At 36.0% G+C, this 23,152-nt stretch overlaps 2 protein-coding genes across 2 annotated transcripts; both read right to left on the bottom strand.

Annotated features, from left to right (window-relative positions):
- Positions 1-1,767: 1,767 nt before the first annotated feature.
- Positions 1,768-8,772, bottom strand: LOC100891341. The gene is made up of 5 exons (XM_011669906.2): positions 8,544-8,772; positions 7,686-7,811; positions 5,998-6,145; positions 4,465-4,558; positions 1,768-2,020 (listed from the first exon to the last, which is right to left on the bottom strand). Exons 1-5 carry the CDS (start codon positions 8,628-8,630, stop codon positions 1,768-1,770), a joined length of 708 nt encoding a protein of 235 aa, XP_011668208.2. The 5' UTR covers positions 8,631-8,772.
- A 9,437-nt stretch (positions 8,773-18,209) lies between these two features.
- LOC753568 (ankyrin repeat domain-containing protein 50-like) lies at positions 18,210-22,458 on the bottom strand. Its single transcript, XM_030990277.1, has 8 exons — positions 22,376-22,458; positions 21,752-21,992; positions 21,636-21,697; positions 20,993-21,398; positions 20,443-20,655; positions 19,389-19,546; positions 18,968-19,065; positions 18,210-18,523 (listed from the first exon to the last, which is right to left on the bottom strand). Exons 1-8 carry the CDS (start codon positions 22,456-22,458, stop codon positions 18,210-18,212), a joined length of 1,575 nt encoding a protein of 524 aa, XP_030846137.1.
- Between the last annotated feature and the right edge of the window lie 694 nt (positions 22,459-23,152).

The following is a 23,152-nucleotide window of genomic DNA, read 5'->3' on the forward strand; positions in this document are numbered from 1 at the left end:
TTAAGCACACAACAATCTTAATTCAACATCGAGATATGATTTCATACGAAATTCATATTCAATTGCAATTCACCATTATAATAATGCAGACTTATGCACAAAAAGTCCAATCTCAGTATATCATATGAAATGTACGGTATATGCGATGTACATTCGCCATTATGATGTGCAGATTTAGCACAAAATTGCGATCTCAGTATAATAAAAAAATGTAATATATCTGCATTGGATATTAACCTACATAATGTGTAGACTTATGCACAAAAATCCAATCTCGGTATGGTATCATATGAAACATTTATATACATTTCGCTTCAACATAATTATGCATCCCTATATGCACAAGTATCCAATCCAGATACGATATCATATTAACATGCATTTGACATTTACCATTATAAAGGGCAAACTTATGCAAACAAAGAATCCAATCTCAGTATGATACCATATGAAAAATATATGCTTTGGGCATTCACCATTATAATGTGTAGACTTATGCAGTTACACATTTAAACTGAACAGAGAGATAATATTAGTTTACCTGTCAACCGGTCCACACACTACTAATGCACCACAGATCTGATACTAGATATATATTCCCATAGTTGCATTCAATATGATAAACATATACATTGACATTCTTTCATTCTCTAAATAATGAACTCTTTGAAATGCTTAACTTGGCACTTTATATACACGTGTTGTATTTATAATCTTACAAATACACTGTCACTCATAAAGTTGGAATATTTTTGTTTTACCCCAATTTATGGAATTATTTTTAAAATAATTTATTCCTAATGGATCAAGATAATAGTATACATTCTCAGATTTTATTGAATAATAATTTAACAATGTGTGTTTTGCGTGACTGCTAAATCATGTGTATGCTACTATGCTTATCAACTAGGGGACCTATGCCCTTAAGTCATAAATGATAGTAATGAGGATTAATGCCCCATCGACACGGTTTTGATCCTGGGGCCTCACAGTTACGAGGCCATTGCTTTGTCACTGAACTATGACTGTACGCAGCGGGGGCTAGGGTAGGGGGCAGTTTCCATAAATTAAAAAGAAAAAAAATGCAATAAATTTTCAATAATTTATTGCATTTTACCCCGGTTCCCAATATAAACAAATCCTCTGTGTGCCCATGCCTTGAGCCATAATGTATGGTCGTCCAATGGATTTTTTAAAATGTTGGGGACCGGGGTAAAATGCAATAAATTATTGAAAATTTATTTCATTTGTTTAAATTTTTATTATTTATGCAGAAGCTTGGTTTAGTCGACTAGTGCGGGCGCCATCACTTCCAGAAGTTACGCTTAAAGTAAGACTGGGTCGGTGGAAGGTCGTGTTAACTTAATCGTGGCAACTTGGTCCGAGTAAGAAGAGCGTATGGAATGGTAAAGTCAATTATTTATAGAATATACATGCTGCTGGGAAAAACTCACGCCGACTAGAAAGCCACATCTGAATGTTATGGCTTGTCCTACCTAGCAACACGGAATGTAGATAATTCGCATTATGACCATTGAAATATAATTATTCATAACAGGTGAATGAATAATTATTTGTAACATCGCACTAAACAAAGATGTACGCATTAATTTGACTACATTAAACAAGTTTTCTATTAGAACGGTATAGGGTTAGGGTTAGGCATAGTGTTTGGTACAGGGTAGAAGTTCAGAATTAGATTAGTGTCGACAAATGAAACGGATAATTTATCGCAGGAGCAGGCGCCGTACACCCTCCTTGCCATGACTACTTCTTGTATTCAGGTACAAGCCCTCCAAGGTCAACTTTTCTCAAAGCTGCATCGAGATCCTTCGTGGATCCACCCTTGTTTTTCCATTCGTGCAACAGTTCTTTGGAAGCAGCCGTCGAGTCCATGAAACTTTTCTTCAATATCTTCTGTATGTGGTCGTACTTGAATCCCAAGTTTTCGAACAGTTCGCTGTATTTTCCGTCAGGTAAAAGTTTGGATAACTTGGTGATCTTCTCATCCGTTACTTCTCTGTTATTTGACATAAAACATATATGTTTATATCAATTTACCCAAATTGAATAACTATAATTATTAAAGACCCATGATTTTGAAAAACAATATTTTGTCAAAGGGCAGAGTTTTAATCATTTCTTATAATTTCTTTTCATTTAATTATTTGTTTGAAATAGCCGTTTTTCCTTTAATGTACCCGAATACAAAGCCTGCATTTATTATGTCCTTATTCTATCAATTCTATTTTTTCTCTTCTTCGAAACAATTATAATTATTTAGTACCAGAGTCAAAAATGACCAACTGATTTGCATATTAAAGTATATTATTCTCAACATTTGCCTTTTCTTGTAAAACATAAACACATGTACGAAAATGCTTCTAAATGTAACGTTTTTGTTGTTGTTTTGTTTGGGGGAGGGGGTCATAAATCAAGTATGCATTGATTTCACAAAACACAGGCACATATGCATTCAAATGTTGGCTATCATCATGAAAAAAGTACAATTTAAAAAGGAAGTTTCTTACTCTTTGCAATACCCATTTAGTTCGTGAAATTCCATGAAAATGATTCCTCCTTTAAGTCTCATTAGAAGTCAATTTGGATATCACTTCTGGAATTTTGATAACTTAAATAACTCCGCCATATCGAGAGAAATCCTTCCCTATAAATCATCATAAAATATTGTGTTAGATTTGTGGACCTTTCTAAAGCCTTTGATATCTCAATATGTAGTTTATAATAACAATTCCTCAAAATGTTATTCTATTACCACTAGGTTCTATCCTAGGTCCTCTACTCTTTTTTATTCACATTAATGATCTTACATATTCTTCTGACAAATTTAATTACATTATGGTATGCTGACGATACCACTTTAATTTACACCCAACCTAACACTCATAACTTACAAACTAATATCAATACTGAATCAGACAAGGTAACGAAATTGTTCAAATCAAATAAATTGATGATAAATCCGAGTAAAACAAATTACATTACTTTCTTCCATATAGGCAGTCAAATTTCACTAATTTGCTTTACGCTTTGTTTATAAAGATAGATGACGTTCCATCAATAAGGTTAAAAGTGTTAATTGTCTCGGTGTTTATATTGATTATATTAATATTCAATGGGACACCCATGTCAATAAAGTCACTCAAAAGGTATCTAAATGTTTCGGTATATTATACAGACTAAACGACTCGCTTCCACCTTCAGCATTAATACTACTATATAATACAATCATGCTGTTTGGGGTAATTGTAGTCGAACTAAATTAGATAAATATTCAAATTGCAAACAAAATTCCCTTCGTATTTGCTTAAGATGCCATTATCGTTCCCATTTTGCCCAACTCGGAAATTGAAATCTCTTAATATTTGTGATTTGTACTATTACTCAATTCCCCTCCTTGGTTTCTTTTAATTTAAAAATAAAATTTTCTGCTAATATTTTTCAGATGTTCATTCTTAATTACCAGATACATAAAAACAATATCCGTTATAAGGATTCTTTTCACCCATGACCAGTAAAAACAAATAAGGTAATGAAATCATTAAGACATAATTTCCCTGTGATTTGAAACTCCATCCTCAATGATATTTCTGAATGCAAGTCAGTTAATTCTTTTAAACGAAAGTTGAAGCATTTTCTTTTTCTTAAATATATATAGTTATACAGTTGGCTTGCGGGTGCACCATGTGTGTGAGAGAGAGAGATAATTGAGGAGTCCTTAAAAGGACTCTGACTCGGTAATCTTTCTTGGGGGTGTGTAGTCCTGAAAAGGACTATATATTGTTATTCATCTTTTGTTTATAGTTGTGTTATATGTTTTTTGTTAATGTTTTTGTTTGTTTGTTTGTTATCTTTGCTTTACATTATGCTAGGAATCATTTGGAAACTACGCTTGTACAAGGCCTAAGGGCTATATTTATATAGTTCCCCATTTATTTTTCTAAATATGCTTTTAAATTATTGTGTATCTATTGTATCAATGTATTTTTTTAACCGAGAATGAAATAAATTAGAGTTGAATTGATTAGAACAAAGAATCGCTTTTCACATGATCATTTGTATGTATCATTTGAGTGGGACACTGGTCTTGGGATTACGATTTGAAAGAAACTGTAGAAACGAATGAGAAATCTTTATTATGTAATGAATTATAATTGATGTATAGTGTGAGGTTTGGGAATGATCAAAATCAAATGAAAACCTTGCTGAAGAACACATGCACTTCAGAAAATTATTTTGTCCACAAATTTCTGTTATATCTTGTAATATTTCAAATAAAAAAGGCATTTGAAGAGCAATCCGTTTCAGGTTTGACTTCTATCATGATATTCTACCAAACCTACAAACACAGATTGAGGACGCTCACAATTTTATTTTATTTTTTTAACCATAACTCAGCCAGCTCATTGAATTGAAATAATATATTATAAATAGGCTACATACCCTGAGAGCGTTGGCACCTCTGCTGATTGTGATCTGGCATCCATTGGACAGAATGCTGCTCCTCTTACTGGTGTCATTGCCACGTTTGTTGTTGCTGTTGTTTTCATGCGATTATTGGAAACAAATGTGAGTTTGTAAATTAATGAAAAGCCAGGTCCATTCCTGTCATTGTCATGAAAACAGAGTTTAAGGTACTAGTATTTATAATTGCTACTCTTTAAGAAATGCTATATGGGGGCGGGGGTTGCTTCTATTATATGAGGTACTGCACTCTTCCAAATGCCTGGTCTACTGTAGAACTATATGAATAACTAAATCTGGTTTATGCAGGCACTAATCATTTAAAGAAACACTCATGTTAAGATTACTTCTATTCTTGTGTAGTGATATCAAATAGGAGAGAATTAACTGTAGGAGAAGTAGGAATGTGTCACATGACACATACATCTTGAGCTTTAAATACATTTATCATTTACGATTATGTTTGAAATGGTTCTAGGATAATTACACCCTGGGCAATCACCCCCGGAAAACTGTCCCCAGAAAACAACCCTAAGGACAATTACCCCCGGAGAATTAACCACCGGAGAATTATCTTCCGAGGACAACTTCCCCCGAGGACAATTATCACCGAGGACAACTACCACCCGAGGACAACTACCCCCGTGGAAAAATCAGGATTCAATAGCAAAAGATCCGATCTGAAACATTGAGAGATGGCTACGAGCCCATAAAATCCCATGCATGAACCCAGATTCGTTCAAATACTAGCACGTTATTTTCCTCATTACTACACATTTCCCTTCAATTTATGCGGTTGCTGTTTTCCAAGAAGGATGCAAGATTTTGGTTATTGTCCAGCGCGTTTAAAAACGCATGGAAATACATTTTTCCGTAGCAGTGTTATTTCGACTTTTTGTTAGTCACGGTACCCTCTTAAGAAATGAAAGGTTTCTTCCATTCCCAAATTCTTCATAGACTAGGCTATTTATTTTGCAACACTCTGGCACTCGTCAAGTACTATGAACACACGTATGGGCACATTTTGTTTCTAAAGCAGGGCTCCCACTTAGCCGAGTTGGAGCCTCGAGTTGTGGCGAGCTGGCGCGAGCTTATGGCAAGCCGTCTTATCAAGAAATATGTTTTAAGAATATCAAGAATTACCATTGCTTTACAACGTAAAATTATTTCTTGATATCAAAAAACTGATTTCTTGATATGTTTTAACTCGAGGCTCCAACTCGGCTAAGTGGAAGCCCTGCTTTAATTCAGCAAACGAGCAAGAACTTAAATAAAAGGAGAAGCCACTTTCTAACTGGCACAAAATTAGTTTGTAATCAACACACTAGAAGTGAGTTTAAGTACTGTTCGCGGGCATCTCGCCGCCGAATTTACATGAATAAAAAGTGATATATTCAGTCTTGACCTTGATACACGAATATTAGGATATTCGGGCCTCTCGTTGCCCTCATTTATCATGTTTCTAAATACTCGGTGATTAGAACAACTAAGCATCTGCATGAAATGTTTTACCTTGGAAACGCGTGTTGAATTTGATCGTCTGTGTAGAGGTTTGAACCACTTCAAGTACCACTAATGTCTCATCACTCTCCTCGGTCAGATCGAGCTCAAAGTACTTTGTCACTTTCGTTTGCGTCCTGATATCGCTGAACTGAATAACCTGAGGAGATTGCCCGATATTATAGTTAATTTGCATTCATGATTGTGAAATGTGGGCCAAAACGTAGATGTAGAGTGTTCTTATGAAAATAATGAAGAAAAATTGCCTGTATTTTCAAACTTTGTCCAATTAAATCCATCGTTCCGCATCTAATTTCTTCAAAACAAATTCCATTTCTTTATCCCTTTATTCCTGGACCCCAGGGAAGAACAGTTTTGTTATACTAACAAAGCTGAATGGGTTATCCAGCCATTCACTATACCATTGATTTTACTATGTACATGCATTTTCTTTGTATTGTTTTTAATATTGTGATATGGAAAATAAATACCAATACTAATACCAAAATCCCAGGCTACCAACATCCAAGTGCATGAACCAATGTCGTAATTTCAGTGAATTTCGTCAAAGCGTCATTCATATTTGTCACTCGATTGCTTATATATATATATATATATATACAGTGCGTCCCAGAAAAAACGAAACCGAGAAGTATCGATGTTTTATCATAACTTAATCAAAACTATAATTAATGAATGATACATATTTGGAAAGCTTAGAGTCTCCTCTTTCAGTTGATGCTACTCACGTGATGCATATTTTACGCATTAGTGATTAACAGCAATTTGAAGGAAGGAAACCGAAAAGTAATTTGGCGGGCGGTATCTGAATTTCAAAGAAAAATTCATATTTCCAAAAAGTTCATTTTCTGCTCTTTCATATGATACCTCAATCAAGAAAAATGAGCCAGGAATAACAAAGTTCTGTTTGTTTAAAGTAGCCCTTACATTTTCATAATTTTAACTTTTAACAAACGAATTCGTTTTCACTGGGTGCCTGCCGTAGCAAAAAAGCAGATTTGACAAAAGACTTAACTCCGTTTCGTTGACAATCAGCCGTAGACGAGAGTCTTCATGCATGGCTGATTGTCAACGAAACGGAGTTAAGTCTTTTGTTAATTTCATTTATTAATACGACAGGCAGCCAGTGAAAACGAATTCGTTTATGGAAATGCAAGCATTACTTTAAACAAACAGAACTTTGTCATTCCTCGCTCATTTTTCCTAATTGAGGTGTCATATGAAAGGGCAGAAACTCAACTTTCTAGAAATGTGAATTTTTCTTCGAAATTCAGATACGGCCCGCCAAATGTCTTTTTGGTTTCCTTCCTTCAAATTGCTTTTAATCACTCATGCGTGACATATGCATTATCTGAGTAGCATCAACTGAAAGAGGAGACACTAAGCTTTCCAAATATGTATCATTCATTAATTATAGTTTTGATTAAGTTATGATAGAACATCGATACTTCTCGGTTTCGTTTTTTCTGGGACGCACTGTATATATTCCTAGAAGCGTAGTTCTAAGAATATTTATTATCATTATCATCACCGATCGAATAATTCAATTGAGTTCTTTGGCACTTTGTTTTACTTTTCTCCTGTTCGCTCTGAATTGATTGTTGATTCGCATGGCTCTTCTTTCAATTTATTTTAATTAAGTATAACAATTTTGTGAACCAAAGTCCGTTTACATGTACCTCTGATTTGGGACTCTTCTCCCTCAGCTGGCAAGCGACAGTTAGTGTTCCCTGCAGAAACACAATATCATCGTCATCGCCCTTCACAGGTTGAAAACAGAGGTCCTTCAAAGCATGGACATCGTCCTAAAAAAAAATCATGTGAACAATAAATATTGTAATAAATTTATCTGGAAATTGTAAAGTAGATATAAATCATTTGTACACTTGTACTTTATGACTACTCTCCGATGTATGTGTATTTCAACTGAAGTACTCGCTGGAATCGTCCTAAGAAATAAGCTGTCGTTGCATCATTTGCATTGGTCAACCAAGGAAAATAGGAAAACTAAGATGACGTCCAAAATGACATTAATCGAGAGAAATAGTCAAAATTGAATAGGTCTAGGGCCTTCTATTAACAGTAGGGATGTTACAGATAAGTCTAAAAGTATATTTTCGGCATCGGAATATATGCATTCGTTGAATTGATATTATGAAAGTGGACAAATTGCGAGGAACAGTCTGAAATGCAGTTATCAATATGTTTACTTGACCATGCTCGATGAATATTTACGACCAAGACTTAAAAAGCCCAAAAGAGAAATAATAATGTTATTTAAGAACCAAAAGGTGCTGAAGGAGGTTAAAGTTTTATTTTAACATACAAATACTTACGGTTAAAGTGATATATTTGTTTGATTTTTGAAATACAGACAAGGCTCTAAAACTGTTAATTTGCCTAAGAATTTGTTAATGGGAGAGCGACACATTCTCACCATCGACGCAAGGATAAACAATGCCTACCTGCAACGATCAGGCTTAAATATGCCCCCCCAATACAAATTAGAAAAATAAATGGTGTTCATGTCTGTTTACCCATTTTAGGTCATGTGGCTTCTTCACGAAACGAACCTCCAGGACTGGTTTTCTGGAGGGAGGCATGTGTGTCGGAAGAAACGACATGCATGACAGTAAGATGCCCTTCAGAAATAGCCAGTCCCAAAATACTGCAAAGAATCCTCCAGAAAAATGGCTGATTGAGATCTCTAGCCACCGTTTTTGTACTGAACAAATAAAGTCGGAGGAATCTGGAAGCCGTTTAGGTGTACCTTTCAAATAACACGAAACGAATTCAATTTAAAGAAAAACGACAGACAACGACTTAAACACAGGGAATTGTCCTGCCGCATTAGGCTTAACATAAGTATGCATCGTATTTTTGCGACTGGAATACATCATTTAAAAGGGTGAATTACAACAAAAAACAAGACTTACTTTATTATATACTGGTTTATATCAAAAATATATCATTTTGGCGAATATGAGGAAAAGACATTGTCAAATATTTTTCAATTCAATAAACACAATTGTAATGAAATATTTTTCTCATGTGTTTTTCTTGAGTAAGGGAAGACAAAATATGTGTACATAGACCTTAATCTGCTAATGGAAGAAATGAAAATTTGTTTTTCTGATGACCGTGATTAATCTATTCTTATAACAAACTACCCACTGTGAAATTTTCTGTGAAATAAAAAATATGTCAAGAAAATTGCGAAGAGCCCATGAAACCACAGAATTGGTTTAAAGTTTTGGAACTGATTGGGGACGCAAACATGATCATAATGAGTGTATTGTGACATATACATGGGTTCATCATTCACATGGCATGATAATCAACGTCAAGGGCTTCATTCAGTTAATGGACATGCTCACAAAAAGCTATGCTGGGCAACATTGTCATTCTTCGGGTTGTTTGGTAACTTTTGCGTTGATAGAAATAATAGGAAACTAGACTTTAATTCGTCACTTAGACGAATTAGGTGATACGTATGATAATGGTTTACATAACGAATAATGCATTACACGATATATTATTTTGCTTCTCCCATTCATATGCTTCTCCCATTATGATCTATTCATATGTCAAGATTAAATTGTGTCTCCTTGATCATCATGGATCTAGGGAAGATAGATTGAAACAATATATGACCTTTGACCCTGTGCAGTAACCAGTTACACATTTGACTCTAATTTACATCATGAAGAACACCTTTTGACGATTTTATCTTATTCAAAGAAATGAAAATGTAATTGATAAATGATTAGCATCATTTTGATAATGATGATCGTGATGATCATGATCATGATCATGAGCGCGATCATGACATCTTATTGAAAAAATGAGGGTTGATTTAGATAGCATATAATCTCAGCTACAACATACTCAAAAATCAACAAAATCCAAGCCGAAATAACGGCGATATTGCTCGCAAAAGACAGGAATGTAGAATCCAGATTTGAAAAAAAAAGTCATTTCCCATGGGGATTACACGCAAAAAGTAATGGATTAAGTGAAAATAGGGTAATAATAAAGTAAAAAGGGTTATTTATGACATTATTTGCGAATCTACGTGTTTAAATAATACGATGGTACAGTGAAGGTCAAAAGGAAAAAAAAAGTGAAAAAAAAAAGTGTTGGAGACACCCGGAATCGAACCAGGGATCTCGAGGTTGGAAGTCAAGTGCGTTACCGATATAACAAAACATCTCCCATAGCGATTAATTACACGTAAACGGGAAATGGAATTCAGAAATCCTACTTTGCAAGTGAAATATGAGCATAATCCCGGCATCTGATCGAAATATAAAAGGCACACGTGTGATAGCTTATTGTCTCAGCTACAACATATTCGAAGCTCAGCGAAAACAAAACTAAAATATGGGAGATTTCGCTCGCAAAAGACAGGAGTGTAGAATCCAGTTTTGAGAAAAAGTCATGTCCCATAGAGAATACACGCAAAATGTGAAAAATTGACATGCCTCCTTTAATCACAAAAGTACGCCTTGATGCCTTAGTCAAAATGAAAAATTGTGGCAACTATACTTGTAGCAAATTGTCTCAGCTAGAACATATCAAAATTTAAAAGAAAATTGATCCATATTTACAGAGATACAATTAATTTTCCAAAAATATGCTGACGTCATAATATGCAAATTGAAATTTTGAGTTTGGAGGCCATTATGATGACATCATGAGTTAATTGAGGGTCAAATGAGACATGAAATCATATCTCCAACTCATAATCTATCTAAATATGAAAACATATTTGACCCAACCATTCTGAACAGTTACAATGAATTTTGTATAGGCATGTTTTTGCCAATGTATGGTGGATAAAGATAACGCAGATCTGCGCGTGCTGTCAACTTTGACGGACGCTCATTGCGTTATTAAAAGGTGAACAAGTTATCAAAATGCTTGGAAAAATGTATCAAATATAATGACAGAAAAAATTCGGCGATTCTATATTGCAAAATGCCAGTACGCGCGAAAATGCGCGCGCATGCGCGTGTGCGTAATTTTTTTATCAAATGCTCCATATGGCCTGAAACGGATGTAAAAAAAAATTGGGATGATTTGGAGCATTTTAATTTTTTTCGCGCGCGTAAACGCGCGGACATAAGCGTACGCGCATTTTTGCGCGCATTTATTGACTTGAAATTGACCGGACGGATATTGAGTTTAATCATGATAAATATGAATGAAAAATGGCTTTCCTTTATGAAGATATGATCATAAGTTGATTTTCACAAAATGGCGCCTGGATGACGTCACGATGACCTTGACTGTCTGAAAAGTCACACAGTTCTAAGTTAGACTAAGATCTATCATCATTGAAAGTTTCATGATAATGGCTTTATTCAGTCTTGAGATATCCTGCGAACAAATTCGAGGAAGAATAATAAAAATAAATAATAATAATAATAACTAGACTTTAATTCGTCACTTAGACGAATTAGGTGATACGTATGATAATGGTCTACATAACGAATAATGCATTACACGATATATTATTTTGTAAAATGCTTCTCCCATTTATTTGCTTCTCCCATTATGATCTATTCATATGTCAAGATTAAATTGTGTCTCCTTGATTATCATGGATCTAGGGAAGATAGATTGAAACAATACATGACCTTTGACCCTGTGCAGTAACCAGTAACACATTTGACTCTAATTTACATCATGAAGAACACCTTTTGACGATTTTATCTTATTCAAAGAAATGAAAATGTTCTTGATAAATGATTATCATCATTATGATAATGATGATCATGATGATCATGATCATGATCATGACATCTTATTGAAAAAATGAGGGTTGATTTAGATAGCATATAGTCTCAGGTACAACATACTCAAAAATCCACAAAATCCAAGCAGAACTAACGGCGATATTGCTCGCAAAAGACAGGAATGTAGACCCCAGATTTGAGAAAAAGTCATCTCCCTTAGGGATTACACGCCAAAAGTAATGGATTAAGTGAAAATTGGGTAATAATAAAGTAAAAAGGGTTGTTTATGACATTATTTGCGATTCTACGTGTTTAAATAATCAAAGGAGATGGTACAGTGAAAGGTCAAAAGGAAAAAAAAAGTGAAGAAAAAAAATTGTTGGAGACACCCGGACTCGAACCAGGGATCTCGCGGTTGGAAGTCAAGTGCGTTACTGATATACCAAAAAATCTCCCATAGCGATAACACGTAAACGGGAAATGGAATTCTGAAGTCCTACTTTGCAAGTAAAATATGAGCATGATCCCGGCATATGATCGAAAAATAAAGTGCACAATAGAGATAGCCTTTTGTCTCAGCTACAACATACCCGAAGCTCAGCAAAAACAAAGCTAAAACAACGGAGATATTGTTCGCGAAAGAGGGAAATGTAGAATCCAGTTTTGAGAAATAGTCATGTGCCATAGACAATACACGCAAAATGTGAAAAATTGACATGCCTCCTTTAATCGCAAAATTACGACATGATACCTTTGTCAAACTGGAAAATTGTGGACACTCCATTTGTAGAAAATTATCTCAGCTAGAACATATCAAAATTTGCAAGAAAAAAAAATCAATATTTACAGAGATACAATCAAATTTTCAAAAATATGCTGACGTCATAACATGCAAATTAAATTTTTGAGTTCGGAGGCCATTATGATGACGTCATTAGTTAATTGAGGGTCAAATGAGACATAAAATCATATTTCCGACTCATAATCTATCTAAATATGAAAAAATATTTGGAGTTCTTATCTATTCTGAAGAGTTACAAAGAACTTTGTATAGGCATGATTTGCTCATGTATTGTGGATAAAGATAACGCAGGTCCGCGCGCGCTGTCAACTTTGACGGACGCTCATTGCGTTATTAAAGGGTTAACAAGTTATCAAAATGCTAGGAAAAATGTGCTAAATATGATGATAGAGAAATTTCGGCGATTCTATGTTGCAAAACGCTAGTACGCGCAAAAAACGCGCGCGCATGCGCGTGAGCATTATTTTTTGTCAAATGCTCCATATGGCCTGAAACGTATGCAAACAAAATTGGGGATGATTGAGAGCATTTTAAATTTTTGCGCGCGCGTAAACGCGCGGACGAACGCGCACGCGCGCATTTGCGCACGTTAATTGACCTGAAATTGACCGGTAGGATATTGATCTTATTCATGATAAATATGAATTAAAAATTACTTTCCGTTATGAAGATATGATCATAAGTTGATTTTAATAAAATGGCGCCTAGATGACGTCACGATGATGTTGAGTTTATGAAAAGTCACGCAGTTCTAAGTTAGGCTAAGATCTATCATCATGGCAAGTTTCATGATAATGGCTAAAGCCATTCTTGAGATATCCTGCGAACAAAATTGAGGAAGAATAATAATAATTTCTTCTATACAGACACAAAATAAATACTAGACTTTAATTCGTCACTTTGACGAATTAGGTGATACGTATGCTAATGGTTTACATAATAAAGAATGCATTATACGATATCATATTATTTTATGAAATGCTTCATCCATTAAGATCTATCCATATGTCAAGTTTAAATTGTGTCCCCTTGATCATTATAGATGTAGGGAAGATAGATTGAAAAAATATGACCATTGACCCTGCGCAGTAACCAGTTACACCTTTGATTCTAATTTATATCACGAAGAACACATTTTGACGATTTTATCTTATTCAAAGAAATGAAAATGTAATTGATAAATGATTATCATCATTATGATATTGATGATCATGATAATCATGATGAAGATCATGATCATGAGCGGGATCCTGACATCTTATTGAAAAAATGAGGGGTGATTTAGATAGCACATAGCACAAAATCCAAGCAGAAATAACAGCGATATTGCTCGCAAAAGACAGGAATGTAGAATCCAGATTTGAGAAAAAATTATCTCCCACAGGGATTACACGCAAAAAGTAATGGATTAAGTGAAAAAAGGGAAACACTAAAGTAAATAGGGTTGTTTATTACATTATTTGCGATTCTACGTGTTTAAATAATCAAAGGAGATGGTACAGTGAAAGGTCAAAAGGAAAAAAAAAGGTGGAGAAAAAATTGTTGGAGACACCCGGACTCGAACCCGGGATCTCAAGGTCGGAAGTCAAGTGCGTTACCCATATACCAAAACATTTCTCATAGCGATTACACGTAAACGAAAATGGAATTCTAAAATCCCACTTTGCAAGTAAAATATGAGCATGATCCCGGCATATGATCGAAAAATGAAGTCACATTGGAGATAGCTCATTGTCTCAGCTACAACATATCCGAAGCTCACGGAAAACAAAGTTAAAAAAACGGAGATGTTGCTCGCGAAAGACGGAAATGTAGAATGCAGTTTTGAGAAATAGTCATGTCCCATAGACAATACACGCAAAATTTGAAAAATTGACATGCCTCCTTTAATTGCAAAAATACGCCATGATACCTTTGTCAAACTGGACAATTATGTACACTGGATTTGTAGAAAATTGTCTCAGCTAGAACATATCAAAATTTGAAAGAAAAAAAAGCAATATTTACAGAGATACAATCAATTTTCCAAAAATATGCATCCGTCATAATATGCAAATTTAAATTTCGAGTTCGGAGGCCATTATGATGACATTATGAGTTAATTGAGAGTCAAATGAGACATGAAATCATATTTCCATTTCATAATCTATCCACATATGAAAGAATATTGGGAGTTTCTATCTATTCTGAAGAGTTACAATGAATTTTGTATAGGCATTTTTTTGCCCATGTATTGTGGATAAAGATCACGCAAATCCGCGCGTGCTGTCAACTTTGACGGACGCTCATTGCGTTATTAAAAGGTGAACAAATTATCAAAATGCTTGGAAAAATGTACAAAATACGATGACGGAGAAAATATTGGGATTCTATGTTGCAAAATGCTAGTACGCGCAAAAAACGCGCGCGCATGCGCGTGAGCGAGATTTTTTGTCAAATGCTCTATATGGCCTTAAACGTATGCAAAAAAAATTTGGGATGATTTAGAGCATTTTAAATTTTTAAGCGCGCGTAAACGCGCGCACCTACGCGTACGCGCATTTTTACGCGCATATATTGTCCTCAAATTGACCGGGCGGATATTGACTTTGATCATGACAAATATGAATGAGAAATGGCTTTCCGTTATGAAGATATGATCATAAGTTGATTTTGACAAAATGGCGTCTAGATGACGTCACGATAATTTTGAGTCTTTGAAAAGTCACGCAGTTCTAAGTTAGACTAAGATCTATCATCATTGAAAGTTTCATGGCAATGGCTTTATTCAGTCTTGAGATATCCTGCGAACAAAATCGAGGAAGAATAATAATAAATAATAATAAATAAATAAATAATAAAAATCTTGACGAAATCAAAAGGTGATACGTAGACTTCGTTACGTATCACCTAACTAGACTTTAATTCGTCACTTAGACGAATTAGGTGATACGTATGATAATGGTCTACATAACGAATAATGCATTACACGATATATTATTTTGCTTCTCCCATTCATATGCTTCTCCCATTATGATCTATTCATATGTCAAGATTAAATTGTGTCTCCTTGATCATTATGGATCTAGGGAAGATAGATTGAAACAATATATGACCTTTGACCCTGTGCAGTAACCAGTTACACATTTCACTCTAATTTACATCATGAAGAACACCTTTTGACGATTTTTATCTTATTCAAAGAAATGAAAATGTAATTGATAAATGATTATCATCATTATGATAATGATGATCATGATGATCATGATCATGATCATGAGCGCGATCCTGATATCTTGTTACAAAAATGAGGGTTGATTTAGATAGCATAAAGTCTCAGCTACAACATACTCAAAAATCAACAAAATCCAAGCCGAAATAACGGCGATATTGCTCGCAAAAGACAGGAATGTAGACTCCAGATTTTAGAAAAAGTCATCTCCCATAGGGATTACACGCAAAAAGTAATGGATGAAGTGAAAATAGGGTAATAATAAAGTAAAAAGGGTTATTTATGACATTATCTGCGAATATACGTGTTTAAATAATCAAAGGAGATGGTACAGTGAAGGCCAAAAGGAAAAAAAGTGAAGAAAAAAAAAAGTGTTGGAGACACCCGGACTCCAACCAGGGATCTCGAGGTTGGAAGTCAAGTGCGTTACCGATATACCAAAACATCTCCCATAGCGATTACACGTAAACGGGAAATGGAATTCAGAAATCCTACTTTGCAAGTGAAATATGAGCATGATCCCGGCATCTAATCGAAAATTGAAAGGCACAGTTTTGATAGCTCATTGTCTCAGCTACAACATATTCAAAGTTCAAAGAAAACAAAGCTAAAACAACGGAGATTTTGATCGCGAAAGACAGGAGTGTAGAATCCAGTTTTGAGAAAAAGTCATGTCCCATAGAGAATACACGCAAAATGCGAACAATTGACATGCCTCCTTTAATTGCAAAAATACACCATGATACTTTTGTCAAAAATAAAAATTGTGAATATTACATTTGTAGAAAATTGTCTCAGCTAGAACTTATCAAAATTAAAAAAAGAAAATTAATCCATATTTACAGAGATACAATCAATTTTCCAAAAATATGCTGACGTCATAATATGCAAATTAAAAATTTGAGTTTGGAGGCCATTATGATGACGTCATGAGTTAATTGAGGATCAAATGAGACATGAAATCATATCTCCGACTCATAATCTATCCAAATATGAAAAAATATTAGGAGTTTCTATCTATTCTAAAGAGTTACAATGACTTTTATATAGGCATGTTTTTGCCCATGTATTGTAGATAAAGATAACGCAAATCCACGCGTGCTGTCAACTTTGACGGACGCTCATTGCGTTAATAAAAGGTGAACAAGTTATCAAAATGCTTGGAAAAATGTACCAAATATAATGACAGAAAAAATTCGGCGATTCTATATTGCAAAATGCCAGTACGCGCGAAAACGCGCGCGCATGCGCGTGTGCGTAATTTTTTTATCAAATGCTCCATATGGCCTGAAACGGATGTAAAAAAAAATTGGGATGATTTGGAGCATTTTAATTTTTTTCGCGCGCGTAAACGCGCGGACATAAGCGTACGCGCATTTTTGCGCGCATTTATTGACTTGAAATTGACCGGACGGATATTGAGTTTAATCATGATAAATATGAATGAAAAATGGCTTTCCTTTATGAAGATATGATCATAAGTTGATTTTCACAAAATGGCGCCTGGATGACGTCACGATGACCTTGACTGTCTGAAAAGTCACACAGTTCTAAGTTAGACTAAGATCTATCATCATTGAAAGTTTCATGATAATGGCTTTATTCAGTCTTGAGATATCCTGCGAACAAATTCGAGGAAGAATAATAAAAATAAATAATAATAATAATAATAATAATAAAGAAAAATCTTGACGAAATCAAAAGGTGATACGTTGACTTCGTTACGTATCACCTAATAATAATAAAGAAAAATCTTGACGAAATCAAAAGGTGATACGTTGACTTCGTTACGTATCACCTAACAAAACTAAATACTTAACGTTAGGGTGTAGTAAATTCTGCTTGTATTTTTTTTACCAATTGGTCGAATTTGCCAAATATTATAAATATGAGGTCACGAATGGGTGTCAACAATTATGAGCCTTTCTGAGAACCATAATGACGAATCTTGAGTACTTGACTACTATCATAGGCATGTTTATGAATGTTTTCAAAGCATTGACCTATAGCTGATATCGCCATCCGAAAACATTAAGAAAAGGCATTGATCTTATGTCATTGGTCATAATATGTCAGATCTTATGTCATATTTGCTTCTGAAAGCTGTGGCAAACTTTATTCAGCTGTCAACATAGTCCGTCAATTGCGGAGTTTGGGGAGATATGTATCCCAATATTAAACAGGTTAAATGATGTAAAGTCTCGAGTGCCAATGATGGCCGCAGATAATCTCTATTTGCAGAGTCGAGTGCCCCCTATTACAAAAAAAAAGTGAAAGAAAATCTTAGAATACAAGATTATCCTTAACTCATTACATAACAATTTTGCTTGACTAGAAATCGAGTTGAAGTCTATGCCAATGTCGGGGTAAATACATTAGATTATATGCCAGTTAACAAACTATTATGTGATTTTCATGTTTATGCTTGCGGAAAGCCTATAAACGTGATTTAGTTACCTGACTGATTCCAGGAATACAGTATGGTCTGTACTTTGTTAGGAGCAGTAACTAATGCACAGTGAGGTATTATCAGCTTTGCCGGTTTCTTAAAGCGTAGCCCAGACGGGTAACACTTGAAGCCATGGCTGACTAGAAGCTCGTCCTCTTTAAGTGTGAGGCCATTTGGAATCTCGGTCAGGACCCGAAGGCTGATTTTCTCATCTTCCTCAAGGGCACCAGGTGGAATGTGGAGTGTAAACCCATGCGATTTGGTGGACAGCTTTCCTCCAAGAGCCCCAAACTTTCCACTTGCATAACTACCATCTGATAACAGCGATGCAAATATATATATTAACAGCATTCTGTACAGTCAATATATATTTTTCAAGCTCTGAAGTCACAGGCGAGAACCTCCTGCTAAAAATACAGTGCATGTACAAATGAACATGGAGTCTCATTTTCCAGACTCACTTCATTTTGTTTTGTATTCATGAAAATAACAACGCCAAGAGAATACATGAACGACAAAGTATATTAACGATTTGATGTTTATATAACGACGACAGATGGTTACTTATGAAAACATTTGTGTAGTATATATATTTATGTTTTTTACCGCTGATCTGACGCCGGGCCGGAGATTCTTGCTTGTGACCTCAGATATATACAAATAAAATGAATCACAATATTCTTAATTTGGAGGTGAATATCCCTATGTGTTCTTGCAGAAAATATGCACCCGACTCAGGTGCATTAAACGTATCTCACCTAAGGCGTGGTTTACTTGCTCTACATCGTCTGTTCCATCACTTTGCGCCATTTCCGGAAGTTTGTCATAATCGTTCTCCTCGGCCTCAGTAGTACCTCTTTCGAAATAAAAACACACAACAACATACAAGTACACAATCTGTATACAGTACACAACTAAGTTAATCATACCTCTTGTGAATTTGATGTACATGTATTTTAATTGTTTTTTCGTTACTCAAGAATTTGTTGTAACTGTTGAAGATTTACTTTCGTGTGAGCCTGTCATAGAACGAACCATTGGTGTATAAATGTATATTGACTTTCGTGAACATATTTCCAGCATTTGTGTCGGTTTAATAGCGGTTCGGTATAAATACCCTTATCTGGTCATGCACATATAATTTTTTCCGAACTCGGAGATTAATGAAGATGTCCCTACTTTGAAAATATCATCTGTCGGAAAACTTCATTGGTAGCATAGTGGACTGGTAGTTTGCCTTCACCATCCCTTATATCTAGCTTTGCACCGTGCTCCAGCAGGTATAAGACCAAAGCCTTCTCTGGGGAAAGCTCTTGCTGATAGAAGTCCTCTGAGATCTGAGTCAAAATACCAAGGTGTATCAAAAGAGATTATACAAACTGTTTGAAAATGTGCAGTGATAGTTTGTATGTTTTTATATCTTTAAACACAGGTCATTTTAAAGTTTGACGTTAAAGACAGCGTTATTTTCCATCGATGTTAGGTTGACCGATCAAGTGAGGTAACCATCGCAGCCAATCTCTTAAATTACCCGTGAATTTCCCGTCGAAACACTTTTAAAAAAGCACCAACGTAACAATCTGCCTCCTACCTTCAATAGCACTACCGTTCATCTTTATTTATTTGATAGATTTGCCGGCCAGATTCTCGTGCTCTCGTTCGTTACCAAAAACAAGGATGGAAGAAGTTAAATGCTTTTGTCATCAAACTTTAACAAGATATGTGTGCACTAAAGCTTTCATGACACCGTATGCCACCATACAGGGCGTTAGCGATACAATGGGTAACTATGCTCTGTCGTATATAGGAACATCGGAAAAAAGGGATGTAACGATTTCTTTCTTATTTTCGTCCGAAATTAACATCTTTCTCAAGGATTAATGGTTTTATCCAATTAAACCAAGAACTAATCCCCTATAAGCATGATAACGGGGATTCGAACGTAGGCCTAGTAATTATGGAATATTATGCTTTGAGCATTTAGCCTTGACTGGCAAATTGTGCTATTTAACTGGTACCATTCCACCAAACCAACAAAAGTTATCTATAAATATTGAGTTCTGACTGTTCTGACATGACTGTTCGGTCACTATGCGGGAAAAAGCTCTAAATCACATGTGAAAATATCAAACCTCAGCTTAAGAAAAGTGAAGGCATTAACATGATCAAGATTTTCTTCTTGCAGACCAGCCTCTGAAATGTCCCAGCTTTTTGAGTTTCTAATCGTTTTTACCTGCTTAGATTTCCCTTGTGTTTGCTCTTTTCTGTCCTCGTGATCAGAAAGTGTGATGGCTTCATGGAGACAGGTCTTTCCTTTGTGCGACCGGATGTTCAAGGAAGCTCCATGAGAAACCAGCGATTCGACAACCGGTGTGTGGCCATTTTGAGTGGCGAGGTGAATGGCAGTCAATCCATCGTCATCACGATCATCGAGAATCCCAGTGATCTGTATAACAACAAATAATAATTTATCAATTCAAAATTAATTTATGAATTATAGGTGTATTCCTCATCATATCGATCTGGTACCATTCCATAACTACGTAGACTTTCAACTAGCATTGAAATGCCCCCAAATTATCGGGATAAAAAAAAACATTGGCCTACATTTTGAGGAATCTGAATGTGATTATATCTAAGCCCGGAAACATGGCATTCGAAATAAACTCCACTAAGCTAGGTTTGTCTTTATTATTACCTATTTTCTTAAATCGAATTTTGACGCTTTTTTATCATTTATATTGGCTCCCCCTATGTGGATCGAGGAATGATTTATTACCCACCTTTGCGTGTTTTGCCAAGCTGTCGGAGGAGTCGGGGTTTCCTTTCTTGGAAGATAGATGCAGCGGGTTCTGTCCATTGACATCTTTTACATCAACTAGGGCTCCTTCCTCAAGCAGGACCTTAACAATATCGAAGTCACCGTTCATAGCAGCATTATGCAAGGGGGTGGAGCCGTTTCTGTCAACAATGTTTACACTTATTCCTAACGCTAGCAAATACTTTGTGACACCAAGATGACCTTCCTGAGCTGCACTGTGTAATACAGTCTTGCCCTCAATATCTCCCCTATTCATCTCAGCTCCTTGACTGATGAGATATTTGGTGACATCGAGAAGACCCTTCTGAGTAGCACTGTGTAATGCTGTCCCACCCTTATTATCTCCCCTATTCACCTCAGCTCCTTGACTGATGAGATATTTTGTGACATCAAAAAAACCCTTCTGAGCAGCACTGTGTAGTGAATTCCTACCCTCATTATCTCCCTTATTCACCTCAGCTCCTTGACTGATCAGGTATTTGGTGACATCAAGGTGATCTTTGGAAGCAGCAAGTTGTAATGCAGTCCTACCCTCATTATCTCCCTCATTTACCTTAGCTCCTTGACTGATGAGATATTTGGTGACATCAAGATGACCCTCCTCAGAAGCACTGTGTAATGCAGTCCTGCCCTTAGTATCTCCCTTATTCACCTCAGCTCCTTGACTGATGAGATATTTGGTGACATCAAGATAATTCTTCTGAGAAGCGATGTGTAATGCATTCATACCCTCATTATCTCCCTCATTCATCTCGGCTCCTTGGCTGATGAGATAATTGGTGATATCAAGATGACTCTCCTGAACAGCAGCATACAATGCTCTCCTGCCGTCATTGTCTCCCTTATTCACCTCAGCTCCTTGACTGATGAGATGTTTCGTGACATCTAAATGATCATTCTGAGCAGCAACGTGTAATGCTGTCCAGCCGTCGTTATCTCCATTATTCACCTCAGCTCCTTGACTGATGAGATAGTTGGTGACATCAAGATGACCCTCCTGAGCAGCAGTATATAATGCAGTCCAACCGTCGTTATCTCCATTATTCACCTCAGCTCCTTGACAAATGAGATATTTGGTGACTTCAAAATGACCCTTCTGAGCAGCAACGTGTAATGCTGTCCAACCGTCATTATCTCCCTTATTCACCTGAGCCCCTTGGCTGATGAGATATTTGGTAACTTCAAGATGACCCTCATGAGCAGCACTGTGTAATGCAGTCCAACCGTCATTTCTTCCCATATTCACCTCAGCTCCTTGACTGATGAGATATTTGGTAACTTCAAGATGACCCTCATGAGCAGCACTGTGTAATGCAGTCCAACCGTCATTTCTCCCCTTATTCACCTCAGCTCCTTGAGTGATGAGATACCTGGTGACATCAAGATGACCGTCCTGAGCAGCGGTATAGAGTGCAGTCCAACCGTCATTATCTCCCTTATTTACTTCAGCTCCTTGACCGATGAGATATTTGGTGACATCAAGATGACCCTTCTGAGCAGCACTGTGTAATGCTGTAATGCCGTCATTATCTCCTGTATTCACATCAACTCCTTGCCTGATGAGATGTTTCGTGACATCTAAACGACCCTTCTGAGCAGCAACGTGTAATGCTGTCCTGCCGTCATTATTTTCCCTATTCACCTCAGCTTCTTGACTAGTGAGATATTTGGCGATATCAAGATGACCCTCCTGAGCAGTACTATGTAATGCTGTCCTACCGTCATTATCTCCCTTATTTAACTCAGCTCCTTGGGTGATGAGATATTTCGTGACATCAAGATGACCCTCCTGAGCAGCACTATGTAATGCAGTCCGACCGTCATTTCTTCCCTTATTCACCTCAGCTCTTTGAGTGACGAGACATTTGGTGACATCAAGATGACCCTTCTGAGCAGCACTGTGTAATGCTGTAATGCCGTCATTATCTCCCTTATTCACCTCAACTCCTTGAGTGGTGAGATTTTTCGTGACATCTAAACGACCATTCCGAGCAGCAACGTGTAATGCTGTCCTGCCGTCATTATTTTCCCTATTTACCTCAGCTCCTCGGTTGATGAGATATTTCGTGACATCAAGATGACCCTCCTGAGCAGCACTATTTAATGCAGTCCAACCGTCATT

This window comes from Strongylocentrotus purpuratus, unplaced genomic scaffold (genome assembly GCF_000002235.5).
Source record: "Strongylocentrotus purpuratus isolate Spur 01 unplaced genomic scaffold, Spur_5.0 spur5_contig_844, whole genome shotgun sequence".
In the NCBI taxonomy this organism is placed as follows: domain Eukaryota; kingdom Metazoa; phylum Echinodermata; class Echinoidea; order Camarodonta; family Strongylocentrotidae; genus Strongylocentrotus; species Strongylocentrotus purpuratus.